The sequence below is a fragment of the Populus trichocarpa genome, chromosome 13 (genome assembly GCF_000002775.5).
Source record: "Populus trichocarpa isolate Nisqually-1 chromosome 13, P.trichocarpa_v4.1, whole genome shotgun sequence".
Classification (NCBI taxonomy): domain Eukaryota; kingdom Viridiplantae; phylum Streptophyta; class Magnoliopsida; order Malpighiales; family Salicaceae; genus Populus; species Populus trichocarpa.
This window is the reverse complement of record NC_037297.2, coordinates 5875791-5896869: the sequence shown is the minus strand read 5'-3', so window position 1 is coordinate 5896869 and position 21079 is coordinate 5875791. Positions and strand designations below refer to the sequence as shown.

The 21079-nt window shown below is 35.5% G+C and overlaps 2 protein-coding genes across 6 annotated transcripts in view; both read right to left on the bottom strand.

Annotated features, from left to right (window-relative positions):
- LOC7482406 (tubulin-folding cofactor A) overlaps window positions 1-21079 on the bottom strand; it is an 84282-nt gene that overhangs the window by 10321 nt on the left and 52882 nt on the right. The window lies entirely within an intron of this gene.
- On the bottom strand, window positions 1822-18587 carry LOC7493870 (uncharacterized). Of its 2 annotated transcripts, XM_002319186.4 has the most exons (26): window positions 18327-18587; window positions 18164-18244; window positions 17804-17941; window positions 17259-17369; window positions 17115-17165; window positions 16904-17004; window positions 14914-15007; window positions 14478-14609; window positions 14121-14381; window positions 13931-14009; window positions 13072-13163; window positions 12872-12955; window positions 12018-12092; window positions 11871-11918; window positions 11235-11330; window positions 10610-10839; window positions 6807-10312; window positions 6618-6697; window positions 6326-6406; window positions 5998-6069; window positions 5807-5912; window positions 5628-5682; window positions 4889-5017; window positions 4681-4798; window positions 4129-4211; window positions 1822-2551 (listed from the first exon to the last, which is right to left on the bottom strand). In XM_002319186.4, the coding sequence occupies exons 1-26, from the start codon at window positions 18489-18491 to the stop codon at window positions 2125-2127; spliced, it is 6495 nt and encodes a 2164-aa protein (XP_002319222.3). In that variant the 5' UTR covers window positions 18492-18587; the 3' UTR covers window positions 1822-2124. The 2 variants fall into 2 exon arrangements, with proteins under 2 accessions (XP_002319222.3, XP_024439762.1); XM_024583994.2 differs by lacking the exons at window positions 14478-14609; window positions 14914-15007; window positions 16904-17004; ... (3 more) ...; window positions 18164-18244; window positions 18327-18587 and having other exon boundaries at window positions 14132-14284.

Genomic DNA, 21079 nt, shown 5'->3' with positions numbered 1-21079 from the left:
ATAATAGAGTAATTCAGGTGCCTCCCACCCAGTTATTAGAAAGTTTTGGTTGGTGGTTCTGAAACAGAGGAAAAAACTTGGGAAAAACAGAATAATGTTTCAGAATCAATATATCCACCCTAATCCATTCTCTCTCCTTCTATAAGCGTTATATGTTTCATGTAATAGTGTATTAGCTTTATCCACCACAACTTACCCTGCTTGTGCCCCTGTTTGACCTGAAGAGAGAGGCAACACTTTTGAAAATTTGTAACCTACCCCTGCTATGCACAAGTGAACTGAGCTTGACTTTCTGCTGCAAATTTTGTCCCAGTTGTCGTCTTAAAAATTTAATTTCGAAATGTCTGCTCTTTCCCTGATCAATGACAAGCTATGCTACAGGGTGGATTGCAAAACGTGGAACAGAAAATTAATAGAATGTTTGTATCCACTTTTGTGACATGAGAAGTGGGAATGCTGAGAAATTGAAGAAAATCAGCGTTTACACTGGGTTAGAGGATATATGGTAAGCAATACTTTGGAGATGAGTAAGGCTGGGAGTTACCATCTGGCCTAGCACTCTGCGCGCGCCTAGTATAAATTTGTAGCTTGATTCTTGATTTTGTAGTTTTTCTTCAAGTCTTAGGTTGCATTGAAGATTTTCTAGTCATGCTGAATATTGAACCAGTTGAGGCTTAGGTACCAATTGTTTGTGAATTTGAAAGCTATTGGGGTGGAAATGGTATATTAGTTCCTGCTTATTTAAATATTATTTTTGAACTGAGGACATGAACAAAATTCTTGCTTGTAAAATTGTAGAAGATGGAAGATAATAAGGTTCCTCCTGCTAGTCTCATGAGGGCATGTATCATGAATTTGTTAAGGAGATAATTAAGGTAAATATTCTTTATTATTTTCTAATCAATAAAAGAAAGAAATCAAGAAATTAAATAACTAGGTAATCAGAAAATTATTTCAATCATTTAATTAAAGGACATCATCAAGCATTTTTTATATTTTATTTTATTTTATTTTCTTATATGTCTAATTCATGTAAAACATATATCAAATTATCAAATAATAACATCATCTTCTATTCTAAATTTTCTTCTTGGTATCAAGGTAGGTCAGTCATATCCTACTCTAAATATAAACTTCTGTTTTTTCTACTGACGACTTTATGTTGTCCGTTTAAAAACATTTCGTTTTCAATTATTTTCGTTGTTTACCAAATGTTTTATTTACTATCATATTTTAATGATATATCAACTCATGATAAGGAGAAATCTCAAGATCATGTGGATAATCAGATGACATCCTAAAAAAAAAAAACAAAAAGGTGTAAGATGACAAATCCCAATAAGAGAATTGAGTTCTTACATACAAAAGAAAAACAAGAGTGACTCAGTATAAGTTTTTGCACAAGAAATAAAATGGTACAAAAAAAGACGAACACATAATAAAAAAAAAAAAAAAAAAAAAAAAAAAAAACTTCTTCTCAAAGAAGAGGAATGAAAGTAATGATAAAATTAAAAAAAAAAGTTCAAAAGATACAAATCCAAAATGAAAAGAATTTTGGTTTTTTTTATTTATTTTTTTGTTGTACATGTTGGATGGCTACACTGACGAGAGTACACAGCGTGACATTAATAAAACATTGGGGGGGAAGGTTATTCTAAGCTACAAAAAGCAAGTATCACTTATTTTATCAGCAGCCTTTTTCCTATTTTGTTACTTGACAGCAACTCATTAGCACATAAGCTGGACTAGGGGCTGGATTTATATCTGCTGGAAAGCTAACATTATTCATTATTTAACACAACATGTCTTCATAAGAAAAAATAACCTACTAAACTCTGTTCCATCTTTCTTTCAATTTCTGACGAAGACAAGATTCCAATATTACAGAGAGAGAAGTGCTTGAAAACATTGTTTCTACTCGTTTAAATCACTGAAGTAAGAGCTACAACTGTTTGTGATGATTCCATCGGTAAATTTTCTTTTTAAGAGATACATTACGTGATTCATCCACTTTTCCTATGGTGGATCAGATGCAGTGTCAATCTGTAACGGTAAATGAAAACCTTTGATGATGTATATACACTGACTAATCCTAAACCTACATCTAACTCAGCAGGTCACTAGTCATGAATGTTTTCTCTCCCACTTACCTTCCCGTCTTCCATCTCGTTCTCTTCCCTCTCTCCGCTCCATCACCTGCCTGGACTTACTCCCTCTAGATCCATGCCTTTGTGCGGACCCAAATCCAACAGATTGCCCATCAAATGCTGTTATCGAATCTGGATCCCCAACACTGCCAGTGTCGCCAGAGTCCTTGCTTCCTTCAAAATTTTCTTCGTAACTACTGCCACAATCATCTTGACGGTCACGAGATTGAAGAATGGTTGGTGGCTGGCCTGAAAATGGTCGAGAGCCAGACAACACAATAGCTGGCGTAGCCATTGATGAACTAGTGGCAGTATCAGGCTGCAAGCTGCCAGCATTTGTTCTTGCACTCCCTTCATTACTTGATCTTCCATTTTCCCTTTCTCGGTACCTATCCCGAGGCCGACTGCAGACAGAATTTTTTCAAAAAAAAAAGAAAACACAGCAGTCAAAATTATTGGCGCTAAGGTTGCACCACCATATCATCTAGTCCTATAAATCTTCCATTTTCTCATTAAGGAAAAGTTTATCAAAGCAAACATTTTGCAATATATGGTAGATTGAATGATAATGATTTGTTAGAACTATATACAGTTGTTCATTCATAACGCATTTGGAATAACAGAATCACAAAGAGCTCTTCTTGATTGCTACAGGAAAAAAAATTATAATCTAATATCATTGATCTTGAGGGGGGCAGTTCCTTCCGCACTCGTCAATGAAGCCTAAAAAATTGAGATTTGATGAGCAAGTGTTGAAGAAACTTGCCCTCCTACCAAAACCATTTAGTCAATAAAAAAGAACAGCTCTCATTAAACTCGAGGTCAAACGTGCTTGTAAAAGACTTTCTCAACACCCACCCAATGTATTACCTTGTTAGTCAAGGAATAGGCGCTTCTTAGATACAATGGTAATTTTATAATAAAAAGGGATTGGTGTGGGCAAAATACACTTCGGTACTCTGTGGTTTGGCACATGAAATACACAGGATTATGGTTTTACAAATGACACTTTACTAGACATGTTCTACTTCCTTGGAGAACAGCCTTATGCCATTGACTGAAAGTTAACCACATACACCTGATATCACTTTCAGTTTTCTTATAGGAGATTAAATCCTACATTTAATAGAGTGGAGATCCCCGCTTTTCCCGGTTTGGAATTTGTAATATTCAGTCCAGCTAGTCTAGAATAGCTGGAAAAAAGAGAGGAGAAATTAAGAGTGGGGAAGCAAATGCAGAAGTGAAAGTGTGACTAAAGATCCTGGTAGTCCTGATCAGAGCTGACATGTTGACCAATCAGAAAGCTTTCCAAATCGATGGTGACAATGAGCAGTACCAGAAACCAAATGCCTCATCCAAGAAATAGGCCATGGGAGTTTGGCTGAGGGAGGTTGTGATTCCAGCTTCAGATTTGTCAAAGCAACCAAACCCCTTTGGGCACAGACAGATGATAAGCTTCATATTTGTAGATTGCCACATGGTTGCTCTAATGAATATTAAGTAGACTAGGGTTTTAATACAGAAGGAAATTAACAAGCTGGAGTTGTGCATGGAAAAAGCAGGGAAGTTATGGTATGACTTTGCAAGGCACCTAGCTGAAGGAGTTCAGGATAAATTTCATTCACAGAACCTGTCTGTTCAGATTTGCACCAAACCATTGTACATTTTGCCAGTGCAGTTACTCTTAAAGGTACTACCCATTGGTCATCTTGCAAAAAAGGGTTCCGGAAATAATTTACAAGCAAGTACTGAAGACCGATTTCCATCAGTTCTAGTGATGCCTCTTGATTCTTACAGAAACTGTATGGCAATAGAGGACCAGGAAGCTCTACAAGAACTATGATTTTGATCCATGTTCTTTTCTTCCTCAATCTTCCTTTTTCCTCCAATCCATTGCTCCATTAGAATCAAGGACGTGGAAATGTGTGTATTGTTTCCCTTAAATATCACTAAGCTTTAACAAATGGTGTATGAAATATACCTGCCATGGGTGGATGAAGGAAAGTCACGCCTTGATGATCGTAGTCCAGATTCAGCCTGCTCCAGTTCACGCTGAAGTTCTCTCTACATGCAAACATGTACTTAAGTTATTTGCTTGTACTTATGATATGACTAATACATGTCATTCCTAAAGCATTAAAGACATGAAAATCTTAAAAACTGTTGCAAGCAAAGTTGAAACAATGACTCATTAGCATACAATCAATCTTGTAAAGGGCAAATCAAACCATTATAAAAATGGGGCGGATTGGCAAACAATCACACATGCATGGCCAGGGAAGACCTTGGCAAACCATCCCCCTACCCCTCCCCATGCACACACGGACAGGGAAGACATTAAAGATCACAATACTCACCAAACCTTTGAACTATGGCATGACAGAAAACAAGGAAAAAGAAAAAGGAAACAAGACTTCAGAGCAAAAAACATTTTGTCCAAAAGAGTTCACAATATTGGGTCTAACTAATTCTTGACGTGTGTTTAATTAAATCTCCATATAGGGAAAGAATTGGGACTTGGGAAGGGTCTTGCCTGTGTTTGCCTCTCCTTCTCCATGTCAAGATTGTGTCGGAGCTCCCTAGTTTTTGCGCACTCAAGTTCCAGCAACCGCTGTCTCTCAATCTCTTTTTCTGCTTCAGCAGCCTTTTCCCTGAAAACACATTGAGTGCTAGCTGTTAGTGACAATTCTCTCTCAATGTCCTCTCCATTGAATTGATCCAATTTATGAACATATGTAAACCTATCAAGTTCACGCAGAAGTTCCTCTTCTCGTATAGCAGCCTCTTCTAGATATTTCTGACGAGCACGTCTCACAAGAAGCTTCTTTTGCCTGCGGGCTACTATGTCTTCTTGGAGCTTGGACTTTTCTCTGATTAAACAGATGACAACAGATCAGCACATAACATTATGGGAATTTGTCACTTGTTCAGCAACAGGGTCTTGGTGCTTGTCGAGGAAAACAAAAAATGTAAAATCAAGCTACTCTGCATGCTAATATTCGAAAATACACAAGATGTTGCACTTTGTGAACAAAACAATAGAAAGTGGAAACCATTTCAAGACACAAGGATATTTTATATGGTTTAGAAAAGTAGAGCACAAAGTCCCTTTTTGTGGCATTCACCAGACAATGTTCTTGCAGGTTTATAACTAACTCTGGCTGAAACTGAAACACCATAAACAGAAATCATGATGTAAATGACTGTTAACAACATGTTGTCAAAATACTTCTACTTTGTCTTATAAACTTCCTGAATGAACAATGTTAAAAAGGCTATACAGTATTAAACTGAATCCATGTAACCATGAAACATCTAAGCAATAAATAGAATGAGCATCACAAACATGATATGAATTTAATTGTCCAGTCAATGAATGCCAATTATGTAGTTTGCGGGTATTCCACATTACAGTTTTTTTCCTATTTTCAATGAATTTCTTATCCCAAACTATAGCGGAAAATAAAACATAGTACATACAGTGAGCGAATGCGATCCTTGATTTCCTGAAGGCGGTTATCCTCTTTCACAGAAGCTGGACAATTAAAGGTTGGAAGACTATTAAATAACAGCAGTAAGAAAGAAATCATTCCAGAAGTAGATTTTCATTTTCAGCAGCTAATAAGAAACATATGACTATAAGGGATGATAATCATCACCAGTTATCCAAGGAATATCCCTCTCCTCTTTGGAATCTTTTGATGATTCTTGTACTGCATGTTCTTTTTGAAGAATTTCTAATTCTATTTCAGCCTCTTCTAGTTCCTACAAAATATTCAGATTAAATAAGTCCATCTTGTCAGTTGGGATGTAAAAACACAACATACATGCAATGGTTGAACATATTTACCATTGCCTCTTGGTCAATTTTCTTTGAGAACATATCAAAACACGATTGAACTGAAGTTAAGTTGGCAAGGACCTGTATAAATTGACTTATAAAAAATTAGCAAGTAAAAAATAGCAAGGAACAATTAACTCAGGCTATTAGGCAAGCAAAAATATTGAGTGATGATTAACATGGTTATTTATTATAAAAAGTTCTGGATTAATCAAGTAATTGTAATCAAGACAGGGCCTTAAAAGTGCTGCTTCAACCTAATTGAAGATAGAGTTTCAATATCCTTCACCAGTGCAAGGAGCTGAACTAAGCTATCATAATTAACCATTTATCTTACCTGAAGAATTGATTCCCGGGTGCTCCCAAAATCTGGGTCTACTTGTTTTGAGGGATTTCTAGAGAGCACTTCTTTCAGAACCTTGCACAAGAAAAACAGCTCAATAAATTATTAAACTGCTAAAAAACACTAAATGCTAAATTCAACTCTTCAAGAGAGAAGAAAATTTGCAAGACTAGTCAATATGCTAGAACTCTTTAGATATATTCTGCCTTTATCCATAAGAGCTTTCAATATGTTTATAAGAGCAGTCAGGAAATTTGCCAAGGCTTAGCCGAATTCCAGAACACACCTCTTTTGCTTCATCCCCTTCATTTCTCAATCTACACAAGACTTCACAAGCATTTTTCTCCAGACCACCAAGCTTGCCTTCTGCAAAATAAGGGAAACCAGAGAGAAGAAGAAAAGAAGTTACATTAATGAACAGGTATCACATTGGTCACATTTCTATTATACTGCACAAAATAACAAAGGGACATACCACTTCTTGACAATCCTATGGTCTCTATATTCCTCCATATATCTTGAGATATCAAGGAAATGTCTTCAGCAGGAGAGTACAGGCAGGCACCAGCAAAAAGTGCCAATGAAAGCCGTAATAATGGACCTTCACATGTTGGATATGTAACCTTTCCCAGAACATGGAGAACACTATCAGCTGCAGTAAGAAAGGATTGTAACTGCTGCCTGCCTGCATATGGCATATAAGCTACAAGAAGTGCCAAAGCGCGAGTCTTCAAAGGCAATAAAGAATCAGATGATGCCAACAAAACCACCTGATCCCAAGTACTTGACACCACAAGAGACAGAAATGAATCGGGAACTGAAAGAACTAAGTCTGGTGATAGTAACTTATAACTAATGGTATTAGACTGTAAAACTGGTTCTCCATGCATGTCTTGGCCAACCAATCTACCCAAGTGCTGAAGAACAACAAACCGTTGCTCAGGCTCAGGATGACCCAGCAGTGTAACAAACAGATCAGCAAGATGCCCATCACTCTCATGGAGATTATGGAAACCTCTTGCAAACAGCATCGACAACCATTTATCAGATCGCAAGCGCCAAGATATTTTTGGTGCACAGCAAGAAAAACTTTTTATTACCAAACAGATGGTATTGATAACATTATCCAGCGGAAAACAACAAGGTACTCCAAGTAGACAATCAAGCATGAGAGAAGCAACTTCCCAGCAATGGCTTTCCTGGAGCTTCATAATGACTTCAGCAAGTGCCTCTAGACCAGTCCTCCAATGAACTGGAAACCAGTCAACTGGCTTGAACGCACAAGAATTTTCACTGTCATTCTCCTGAGTGTTTTGAACTTGCAGCACAATTGAAGATAAGCATCTTGAGTACATAAAACACTGAGCTGATGTAATAGTCAGCTTCCTTGCCAACCGATGATGTAGATTCCAGCAGAGCTCAATAGTTGGATTAAGCTTGGCAATGAGATTCTCTAAGACATTAGAAAAGTCTTCTATTTCCTCAACAGATAAATTACAATCCTTCTGCTTTGAGGCTATATCATCAAAGATATTACTTTCCAGCTCCTCAGAAATCTTGGGTGGACAAGAGCTATGGAAGACATCACTGAGAAACCACGAACTAAGTTCTGTTCTACTATCACTAAGTGTTCCTGTGCTAGTATCAGAAACATGGGGCATCTGCAATTTGCAAACACCAAAGACTCTTAATGTCTTGACTAACAAAATCTTGCAGCTTTCCAAAACAGTCTGAAATGCACATAGGTAGTCATGGAAAGATGAGGTTGGCTCAAAAGAAGTAAAATCCGCCCACAAAATTAAGGACTGTAATATTTCTCTTCTACGCTGAAAAGACAAATCACCAAAGACAGAAGCCAGAATGAAAATTGTCAATGCTCTGCTGTAGTCCTTTCCTGCAGTCAGATCTTGACTCTCATTTTTCTGTCTAATATCAAGAAAAAGCTCCTCGAAGCACAGTGACTCAAAATTAAGACATGAATCATCAACTAATTTTTTTTCCTCAGCAGATACCTTGCATAATGAATATGAAATGATAGGCTTCAACAGATGCATTATTGAGTCAAGAAATGACACACAGCAATAAGAGGCTCTACAAAGGGATACCAGCACTTGCACCACCCGAGGTATCTCTGGCACCATTGCTTCCATGTGCTCGATTATGATGGCTTCTAAAATGTAAAGTATGATTGTCTTGGCATTCTTTCCAACATAACCTTTCAAATGAACATAACTATTTTGAGAAGTAATTTGGTTCTTTTGAAAAAATGGCCAGGAACACAAATCAGAAAACCAGCACAATATATCAGGCACAACGCTGGATGAAAGAGATCTCAACTGCAATCCAACAGCCTCCAAAATGTTCTCCCCAAAAGATTCAAAATGCTTTCTTAAATTTGGAAAGAATTTACTGAGATCAGGATAGATGACATGAAAAGACTGGTCTCCATGCTGATCAGCAGCTTTAGACCTTTGGTGAATCAGCATATCTTGTTTAATTCCTGATTGTTCAATCTTATCATCTTCGTATTTTTGGTCAATGACATTATCTATTACTGCAAGCTCATCTGCAAATATAGATAGTAAATGTGTAAGTTGTGACAGATCTGAAGCAAGGAAGAGCCGCTCCTCTATATATTGTTTTGCATTTCGAGATATAGCCATCCAACCAAGAAACCTAACAAGAGGAGAAGCACTGCAAGAAAATGTAGATATTCTGTGCATCCAGGCTGATGGCGAAATTAAGTTTCCACACCGAAACCCACTATTGATATTGACCGCAAAATCTGAACCTTCACCGCCACTTGAAGCAATTACCAACCTTTGAAGCAGCATCCACCGCCTTTGTACCCCATGTATCTTTTCTGGATCCAGCCGCAGATTGCCTTCTTTTAACTGATAATAGAGCGAGGTTAGCATCCCATTAAGATGCTCAGCAGATTCTAATATGAAATCAATCACTTCTTCAGGAGCACAGTGGAGCTGTGTGGCTGAGTGCAACAGAAAGACAAGACAGTGCATAAGAATTTCATGCATGGAGTGTTGCTCTTTCTTCAGTCGCTGAATAAGAAAACTACACAGTAAAGCTTGATTTTGTCGAACCAAGGTAATTGCATCTGTAGATTGTACATCAAGGGGAGACAACTTTATGACTTGTTGGACAATTCCTTCAGGGTAGTAATCTGATGTCCTCTGAAACTTCCTGTCTAATTCAGCAGCCTCAAGCAGTAGTTGAAGGACAATCTTGTCCCTTTTTTTCTCGAGAAGAGCTATTGTTTCCAAGTCACAACTATTCTTTTTACAAGCATTCCGCAGCTCTGAGATTTCATAATTTTTTCCTTTTTTATTGTCACCAATGTTAACGGGAATCACCTTTGGACTGGATCTGAAAGACATCATAAAAAAGGGATTGACATAACATTCTGCTGCCAGAAGCAAAGCATCAATAGCAGCATCATGACCTTCAACGGTAATCTCATTCTCTGAGTGTAGGTCCAAAGCCAAACGCTGATATTCAGAGGCCCTAAGCTCACAATCACGGTAGTTTATAAGTTGAAAATAGTCTGCTTGCAAGTTAAAGTATTCTGCAATGAAACCACAATCTAACACTAAGCCATTCTGCAACTGGTCACCAAATTTTTTTTCAATTACATGGTTCAGCTCTGAGTTGGCATCCTTGTGGTTGGAATCCAAGATATGTTTGTTGGGATTGCTTGAAACATTTGTCAGTACTATGGTCTGTAGCTCTTGAGGAGCAAAAAGAAGACTGACATCTTCGAATATATCCATCTTTACACCTGTATCAGAAACATCCACCTCATCTTGGTTATTTGATTTTGAAGAATCTCCCCCTTGGCGAACCAGGGAAGCATGAGAGGAGGCGGTTGATGCTTCATGCTCAAGGCTTTTAGAAACAGAAGACTTGCAAAGATCAATTTCAGGAGGCAATTGCATGTGAGGTTCCAATATTGAGAGAAGTACACTGCAAAAAACAGTGTGAATCCATTATTAATCAAATATAACAGAAGAGCATATCATCTGATGTCTTAATTCACAAGAAGAATATGAAACAAGTGATTCAATATTTTGAATGAAGACTAGTGAAATTTGAACCTGTTGGTAGTTGTTGATTTATTATTTGTCACAAGTTATATAAAATTAAAATATATGCATGAGCTTTCTATCAATTTTCTTTTGATGTTTTTCAAGAAAAACAAGAAAAGTTTGGTTTTACTTAAAAATAAGACTCTATCACCATCACGATGCAGGTATCTGATACCTAGGGGCAACTGATCCACGCCTCCATTCAGATTCCAAAGAAGGAAGAACAGCAGGCTTTTGCACTGCTGTACGGATGACATTCAGGGCAGTTACACAAGTCTGCTCCTGCTTTTCCAGAAAAGTGAAAGAAACGTCTCCAAAAGCTATTGTGCTCTTCAGTGCATAGATGGCAGGATCGAGAAAAGGCTCTAGCATCTCCAAAAGAAAGAGAATTTTGTGCTTCACTTCCTGAAAGTTACATGATAACGATAATAAGAACGCCTATCTTTTCTTTAGGGGTGAGAGTAATTAAGTTAAAATCCCTAGTTTTTCTTTCCCAATTCGAGTTCTCTCCCTTTACTCTATTTGAGAGGGGCAAAAAATACACACCACTATTAATGACAGGAAAAGTAGCAATAATCACTGCCGCGTTAGAATAATTAGGCAAAACGTGGGCAGCATTCAACAGTAAAATCTCCACAGCAATTATGGAGCACTAATCATTCATATTCAAGACAGCATTCAAATTTAACCATTGAGAGAGACTAATGTTCATGAGTTTCTTTGTCAAAATTCTGGGGCACTTAGATCCACAAAACTATATGACATACAAGTAACACAACCACTAAAACATGACTGCGTACCTTATACTTCCCTAGTATATCATCCATGTGCCCAGAAAGGGCCAGCACGATATATTTGAGGGCAGCACGGGCTCGAGCCAAAGAATGACGAGCACCCTGAAAAGCATAATGAAACAAACCTAAAACCTCCAATATACATGTGGAAGAAAAAGTAGTCAGCAGCAAATTATGAAATAAATAGAAGAATAACCATTTAGTGCATTAGCAATTTCCAGTACACATTCTTAAATGTTTATCACAAATTTAGTTCTGCATACATAACACATTGCACAAACATAAGTGGATACCATGAACATCTTAATATATAGTAGAAAATGCAACTATATTATAAAATATGATAAATATATAATGTTATCCAACAACAATCAACTTGATTAGGATGGCAAACCTCCCTAACATTATCTGTTATTCTGGTTAATAAAAAAGTTAAAACAATGCTTGTGACAGCAGATCCAGCAAAGATATCTTGATTTGGAAGAAACTGGTATTAAGTTGTAAGAGTCCATCATATTGATCTCCTGGACTCGGATATTTTACTTCCAAAGTAATAAAGCAGTGAAAGTTCATGCACATAAGTATGTTTTCTCTGCTCAACAAATTGCATAAACACAATAATGCAAAGAGTGATACACACACCTGAATTGTGCCCAGAAGGTCCTCTAGAAGCTCTACAGCTAGGTCAACCTGTATCATTATCAGTTCAAATCAGGATATCATGAACAAGATAAGTATGTGAAATAAGAAATCAAAAACCAAACTGTAGGCAAAAGATGCACCACCAACCTTTGCAATGACCTGAGCCATCCAAGGAGCTAGGACACTTGAACACAGATCAATTAGAATGCATGCAGCCTTAGCCTGCAGAAGAAGTAAACCTTATGGTGGTTGGTTCCTATGCGAGCGCATCGAATTTCAAGGAAAGAAAGGAATAAGTACTTCTTAGAAGCAATTTTGCCAATACAGAGGGACAACTGTATTATAGCACACACCAGTAAATTCTTATAGTCCCATTTAGTGCCTTGAACCATCAACACCAGACAAATTGTGTTTGGGATTGTCAGAGTTGGGAAAAGACAAGTTTGGAGCCAAAACATACACACTCAGTTTTTGACAGTTTCCAAAACCATGATTTTGGAATTTAGAAATTGATCAAAATGTGGTCTTGGAAAATTCACAATTTGGTGCTTTTTGAAAACCAAACTAAGATGCAGCACATTTGTTGCCTAGCATGTTACTAGAGAGGTAAAAAGACATTTCAGATTTGCATCTGAATGGCCAAATTATGTATAGATGTAACCACTTTATATTTCAATTCAGCCACTCAATCACCTGTCCATGTAAGCTTGATGAGAAACCCAAACCAAAAAATGCATCATATTTGTAACCTTACATGTTAATAGAAAGGTAAAAATACCCTTTAAGATTTGCATCTGAATGGCCAAATTATGTACAGGTGTAACCACTTCATAATTCCAATTTCGACATTCAGTCACACCACTGTTTATGTAAGCTTGATGAAACAAAGAACTTATAGGGTAACTTCTCTCTCAGTTAAATGAAAACAAAAGGCTGAGATTATAGAGAAAAGAGAGGTCACATGCTATGAGGATAGGAAAAGCAAATTGAGAATGACAAACATGTGATGGTGAAAATGACGATAAATATCCAGCACAGGCATGAAGAAGTGGGTGGTACAATGTCGAAGACGATGTAGCTACAATCTGCAATCATAACCACAATGGTAAGCACAATACAATCTTGAAATGGCTTTCGAGGAATATCACACAGCACAAAAAAGAATAAAGATTAAAAAGTTAATGATAGCAGCAACTGTAACCTGAGAAAGGGCTTGCTGTACAAAAGACTGTTTCCATGGAGAAAAGTTGTCATCAAAATTATCACCAAGGCTGCTCACAGATGGCCGAAGTGCTAATAAATTACAAAAGAATATGCCAAATTCAGCAAGGCAGTCTCAAGAAAGTTGGGTGAACAATGGTTTTAAATTCTTGAAGATGAAAATGTTGGAATACAACAGAATTGAAAACCAACTACAGCATAGCCAGCAATTAAATGACCTTCTCATGATAATGAGACATAATACATAAAAGATAGGTTTAGATTACACCAGGAGTAACTCATAGGTTAACATCATACCATAACTTTCTGTAAAAATCTAACTGCCCTCAAGCCACCATTAAATTTAATGTTCTGTCGAGCACTTTCGTATCATGGGTGTTGATTTTCAAATATGATGTTTTAAAGTATTCCATTTATCTTATAAAAATTTCATTTCTGAAAACAACAAAAAAATATATTAGAGGAGTTATGCAAGTCAAACTCCAATTGGCATCTAAAGATTTTCGAGATTAAGAATTTGATTTACATTGTTTAAAGATCAAAGATTACAGTTAGATAGACAAAATACTAATTACATAACAAGTTTTACACAGCAGTTTGACTCTTTCTCCAGTAAATAATAATCTTAGGCTATTGCTTGCCACTGGGGTAGAAAACTAATAATTAGAGTTTGACAAGATAATACCAAGGAAAACTCAACACATACAAAAATAAGAAAACATCCAAGCAGAATATTATTATTTTGGAAGTTATACGAGATAATATGGAAACTCGGATGCTAAAACAACAACTGCAAGTTAAGAAATTCCGGTACACATGGTCGTTATGTGATACTTGACCTGGAAGTAATGCCTGTACAAGTGGTAAAGCAGACCAAAATTCAGAAGTGGTCTCTGCCAATTTGCGGCAAAGCAAAGGCTGCAAAATACACAGAAATTGAAAGAAAATTCACTCATAAGAACGTAGCAAAAAGAATGACATCAAATAATGGTTAATTAAGGGTATTGTATCAATAAAATTGAAATCAACCTGTGACGCACAAGCATAGAGAACATGTAAAATCCCTTCTTCCACCGCCCCTATATCAAGGACACTAAGAATGCTAGAGTCCCAATGATCATCAGGTATCTGGAATTCTTCTCCAAACAAGCTTGAGTAATCAAGAAGTGGAACAGGATTAGATAATTCAGATTTTGATGTCTCATCCATGACAGATGTAACATCACTGGCAGTGGTTGATGTTTCTTGCACTGCAACAGGCTCTATAAGCTTATGCAGGATTCTAGACACCTAAAATAAAGGGAATCTATCAGTAAGTTAAAATGTAGTGCCTGTAAGTTGACAATAAAGCACTAACGTGTGAAGAGGCTAAGATAGATCCATTACCATTCTGCAAACAGTGCCCAGATCAGATTCTTTATATGTCTTTCTCAGCAGCACAAAAATCACATCAGGTCGGAATACCATGGAACTAGAAGTGGATGAGACAAATGAAGAAGCGCTCCGTGATCTTCTTGGCTGCAAGTGCAAAAGGTCAGACACACCATCTCCATTCAAAGAAAATTTAAAAGAGAAAAGAAAAAAAGGTCCATTTGAAAAGCAAGGTGCAAGGGAAATGCTTAATACAGGATTAATCAGCAAGATAGTTAGAAAAACAACACTGAACAAAGGTTCATCCAACAACAGTCAACCCTATATATATGAACATGTAGTTTCTCAATCCTTCAGGAAACTTGAAGTTGTCAAACTGCTGACTGACTATGCACATCAAGCCAAAGCAAAACATAACAGATGACAAAGAAACAAGAATATCAGATGCTACCTCAAAGTTAGAAGAAACAGTTAAGGAAGATGATGGTTGATTGCTCTTAAGAACATCAAGATCAGAGATATTGCCTGAACACCTCGCAGTTTCTCTGTAGTATCAACACAATAATAACCATTGAGTTAGATTACTCCCATGATATGTGAGTGTGTCCAAAAGGAAAATACATCTTGAAGATGCTACAAGTGCAAAAGAAACAAAAAAACCATCAGAACCAAACCCAAGGAAAAAAATAAAAGATAATTGTAAGCAAAATCATTATATACAAGAAAATTTGCCAAGAAGCAGATGAATGGTGATAAAAAATAGGAAAATAATTGGCTGTGCCAAACTTGGGACGTCTTAAAATTCACAAGGAAATCAGAATCCTTTTTTTGTGACTTCCAGGAGCATGTACTCGGCAAAAGGCTTCATAGCAAGACAGTACATAGAATCCAGGCATCACTACTTTACAAATCTCCAACCATAATGATCAGCTCAATTGGGGTATAATTCTTTGAGAATGAAGTTCCTAAGTATACAAGAGGTCGAAGAGGATGAGGACACTTCTAGGCTCATCCCCAACAGCACAAGCATCCATTCTTTCCACAATGCCAGGACAAATCCAGAAAAGTCAACATAATTACCCTTTACTCTCATCTGCCAGAAATGAAAATCCACGTACCATAACACAGAAATAAAACAGAGAAGACCAATACCAGCTCAAATGACTATTATTCACTCTAGTCAAGGCAGCAGTAAAGGAAAAAATAATAACAATTACAATAAGTATAATTTATTTTCAAATCCTTAAGTTTTAGTTTGGTGAAATTTAAGTTCATCTGCTTCTAAAACCACACAGGAGTCCCTAACATCTACCTATGCAATGAAATATCACAACCTCCATACTCCACCTTTCCTGCTAAAATACGTGCACTACAAAGAATATTATAATGGTTCTACAAGCACATCATTTAAATTTTTAACTGTGCCAAACTTTAGGAACTTAAAGACAAACTAAGATAAAATTAAATTGATTAATCCCTAAAAGGAAAAGAAGAAAAAAACCTTAAACCAAAGTGATTCTTTACACATTATTGTTCCGCACTTTAATTAGGAGAGTTTCTGTCGAAAGCACTTTAATTGCATGAAAAAGTTTACTGTCAAGTTCCTCATTTGGATTTTTACTTCTATTTCATTTATTTATTTATTTATTTTCATGAAATTCAACATTAAATTTAAGCAAGGCCTTTGGGATTATAAGGGCTAAATCTGCGTTTACAATTTAACTCTCACAGAAAGCTTAGCTATTTAAAGCCATGAAGTGGGACACTCTTAAAGCATGCAACAGTAGTTGGGTAAATCTTTGATCCTATAGAATCACTATCTAGAACTTGAAAAACATTGGATGAAGATCTCTAGTTGACCTTACCCCTGGTTGCCCCCAAAATTTAAACCAGATAGCACATGCATAGCAATAGGTTATATGGATAGCTAAACCCTAATGAAACCTTAAGAAAAAAAACTAGGACAAAAACATTCCACAGTTACCACTAAATATTATATGACTAAAATAGCTAGATTTTTAAGTTGACAAACAAAATATAATATGATATAATTTCTAATTATTGAAAAAACATTTTCTTTGAAATTCTTCCATTCATCCTCCAACAGGCAATGTGTTGAGAAGGTGGAAAAGGATTCAGTGACGAGGCAGAAATCATTGACATCATTTCTACATTTGCAATCACAAATTTCTCTTGAAACAATTAGAAACTTAATTATCCTGTTGTCAACCTCAGTTGTACTATACATCATTGTTTGTAATATAAACACCACCACGATTACAACCCCTATATTTGGATGAGAAAGACAAAATGCCAGAGAAGAATAGACATAAGGTAGAGAAAGTAGGAAACACAAAAGCTTTGGAAGTGACATCTCTTAAAAGGTTGTTGAAAGCTAATGCTTAGAACATGCATGGAAGATATTTAGCAAGTTAACCAACCTTTCATTCACAATGTGAAGTATTGGGTACAATGGACCAGCAAGCATTGCAAGAAAACGCAAGTTTTGCTCAGGAGCATCTAAGAAGCTGGTTAAGTCGGTCTGCAAAGCAAGGAAAACAGTATGCTAATCTATAATAGCAGATAAACAAAATTAGAAGTAACAATAAAAATCAAAATCAAGTTCCTCTGAAAAATAAGCAAATACAATACCTCAAGTTGGGGAAGGAAGACAAGCAACCGGTTTGTTATGTCTTGAAGCAACTACAAACAACAGCAGTCAGAAGGCAAGGAAAAATGATAATCTGATTAAAGAAATACATCTAAATTGGAGATTGTATAAATAACGTGATCCACCTGAAGATGCATATCATGAGCATCTTGCTTGTGTGATATAATGTTTGGCAACAAGTGATTAACAACTGGTAGAAACTCCGGTTCAAGACCAGCCACCGAAACCCCAATCAGCTGCAAGGCAGCAACAGCAATAACAACTTTAGCACGAATAAACAGAGATCAAACAGTAATTGCAGAGCTAGTAATGAACTGCACTCGATAGTTACATTAAGCAATTCAGAAAAGGGTGAGTAATGAAATTAACTGAAAGTGAGTCAAGACCATTAATATCAACCAATACAAAATCTCGAATATCTGAAAATTACAAAAGTTTTAAGGAAAAATACTTAAATCCCTTATTGTTAAGTTTGTTATCAGTAAAACAATATTTATTTCCCATGCCTTATAGAAGAAATCAGTGGCTGGCACGGGACTAGATAGTTCAAAAAGGCACTACTTACTAGATAACAAAAATGAGCTGAATCAAAAGAGAAAATGAAGCTATTATATGATATTATGATACCACGGTGATCCAAAGCAGAAAGGGCAGATTAATCCTCATATACCTGAATGAAAAAAATAGCTATGGGATTTCCCCGTAAGCAAGATATCCGGACATAACGACATGGAGTATAGTTCATGGGGTAAATCATATCACGACGAGGCGCTTCACATCTTGGCCGAACTTTAACAAATGCCTCCGGCTAGTTATACAGGGAAAAAAAAAATCATTACCACGCTCTACAAGACATTCAATACACAAAAAGCACAGCAACAAAAAAAAAGCTACCTAAAAAGCTTCCGGATCGAATTTTAAGAAAGCGAGAAAGAATACTCCTAGCCTCTAGTTTCCAGCAAACATTCTAACAATAAAAAACACAAAAAAAATAGATGAAATGCAAGCAAAACCTAAATGGCTGGCCTACCTTATAACGTAAACCAACTGCAATTTCCCATTCAAGCACCGACTTGTTATATATTCGAATATGCGATAACAAACAAGGTTCCTGAAAATCAAAATCAAGCTAAAAATTGAGTTTATAATTATAGAAGAAGATGATATTGAATTGAAAAATGACGATTGCATACATCAAGTTCGAGAAGGATCCACTCTTTGGTGTTTGTGGCAGTAGACCAGTGAGAGCGAAGGTCAGTGTCGAGGACATGAGAGGCTTTTTGAGAAGGAGATTCTCTTGACATTCCTTTCACTTTGTAGCTCAGTGCTTTCACTCTCGCCTCCATTTCTATCTCCATTTCGATTTTCTTTTCTTCTTGGTTTTAGGGTTCCTAATTTCTTCAATCATTCCATTTTAGGGATGCCAGAGAACGACGACGATGACTCTTCTTTAGATACTTGTACGACGATTTTCTTTACTATCGTCGGTATCAAAATAAATACATATCAGTCCCTAAGGTTTGCATCTTTTGTTATATAGATACCTGAACGTTTAATCTCTCAATTAATCAGTTTATATTAAAAAAAAAAAAAAAAAAAAGTCTCCTTAGAACAGTTATGGACAAAGAAGGAGCATTAAGTCCATTGACGTTCAAATTAAAGGTGAAAATATCTTATTGAAAGACCCGTTTGGAATTTAGATTTAACTTCTTTTTTTTTTTGGTTAAAATTTTGAAAAAAAATTAAATTAAATTTTTAATATTTTTAAATTATTTTAATATATTGATATCAAAAATAAATTTTAAAAAATAAAAAATATTATTTTAATATATTTTTAAGCAAAAAATACTTTGAAAAACAACATTTACCACTCTTTCAAACATCCTCGTACTCATTATTTGGATTTATTAAATGTCATGCTAGAAGTAAATTAAATTGGAGCTAATTTAAAAATATATATTATATTGACATAATATATAAAAAAAATATCTCAATCTCTCCGATAATGATAATGTTTTTCAAAAATAGAAATCATTAATCCCTCTCCTGATCTAATTGTTGTTCACTCTTTTCTCATCTCATCGTCATTTTGTAGTTATTTCTTCACTTAAAACTAGGGATGCTCAAAAAATCCGACTAACCAATTAAATTGAAAAAATCAAGAAACAATTAACTGAAAAAACTGAACCAATAGAAAAAACCGAAAAAACCGATTAAAAAATAAAAAAACCACCCGGTCCGGTTCGGTTTTGGTTTAAAAAAGTTTAAACCAATTGAACCGGACCAAACCGAACCGGTTTAATTAAATCTAAATAACTTAAAAAAAGTATAAAAAAAGCATCCCTAACCCTAAATCATTTTATCAATTTCCCTCTTTCTAGCCGCCCCTTTCCTTTCTTCCTTTTCCAGCCGCCCCACCCCTCCCTCCCTCCCTCTTCTTTGTGCTCTTCTCTCTCATTTTCTCTCGTATGTTAATTTTAAATCTTACTTTTAAGTTTTGAATCTTTGAGACCATATCTTGGTTACCCCACACTTGCAGGACTTTGTGAAGAAAATCAAGGGAGAAGCTTTAGGTTGATGGCTATTCAAGGAAGGAATAATTCTCTTTAACAGTTGAATCTATCTATTGCCCACATATGACTTCATTATTCTTATAATCAAGGAATCTCATTCCAGCACTCACGAAGGCCTCCACAAATCTTTATTGGTTTCCGATTTTTCTGGTTTTTAATGCTAAAAAACCGACCCGAACCGAAAAAAAATCGATTCTTGGTTCGGTCTGGGTTATATTAACAAAAAATACTATTTTCCAGCTTGGTTGAATTTTTGGGTTAAAACCGGACTGTGAACACCCCTACTCAAAACCCTTAAACATAATCCTTTTCTTTTTAAGTGCAAAAACTCAATCAATGTATATAAGATTCAAACATTGAAATATGTCTAGATGCTTTTTATGTTTAGTAGTGATGAAGGATTTTATAATGGTGGTGGATTCATATTTGTAGATGTTGAGAAGATCTTTGATTTTGGATGCTAATAACGTGAGTTTGCTAATTTATGAGATGTGGTTTTATAGGATCAATTTTTATAAAGATTAGTTCTATAATAGTGTTATTTAGTGAATTTAATTAATGGGTTTTTATGGTTCTTGGATGAAATTACTACTTCATATATTTCAAATTTCTAATCTTCTAAAAAAGGAATAATCATTTCAAATGATTGAAGGTTGAAGAATCCATTTTTAATGATAGCTATAGACCATCTTGTTTTTTATTTTATATTTTTTAGTTATGTATTACTTATGTTTTTTTTATACATTATCCAATGATTTTAAAATTATTATCTTTTAAAGGATAGTCATCATTATTTGTTTTTTTTAAAAAAATTCTAATTTAACATGAATCTTTTTTTTTTTTAAATCAACAATGGTCACTAAATTACCAAAACCTTAATAGCTTAAGCTATTTTTAGTGAAGTTTCACAAGTTCATCTTAATTTATGATAGGTATAATAGGTTGGGGTCTAATTTATAGTTATCCCTAATAACTACAAATCAACCCCAACTGATAATATTTTTTATGGAATCTTAGTGCAAATAGCTTTTCCTAATAAATTTATCCTACAAAGCTGATTGCAATTCAATTGCCGAGTAATAAAGCCTTAACAACACGAGACATAATAATTGATAACAACATGGTATGCATCTATTTTTATACATACTAAGTACTTCAATAAGCAAGTGTGCTAAATATTCTATTTAAACTAGGTTTTATTATACATTTTATTTTTGAAATAGATTATATGTAATTCGTTGTATGCTTATTTTATCCTTAGAGATGCAGTGTTTGTTTGATAAGTATAAAAAAAAGTTAAGTTTACAAAATTAACAAAGTAAGAAATTTAGTTTTATGTTCATGCAGATCATATCTTGTAAAACTAAACATTA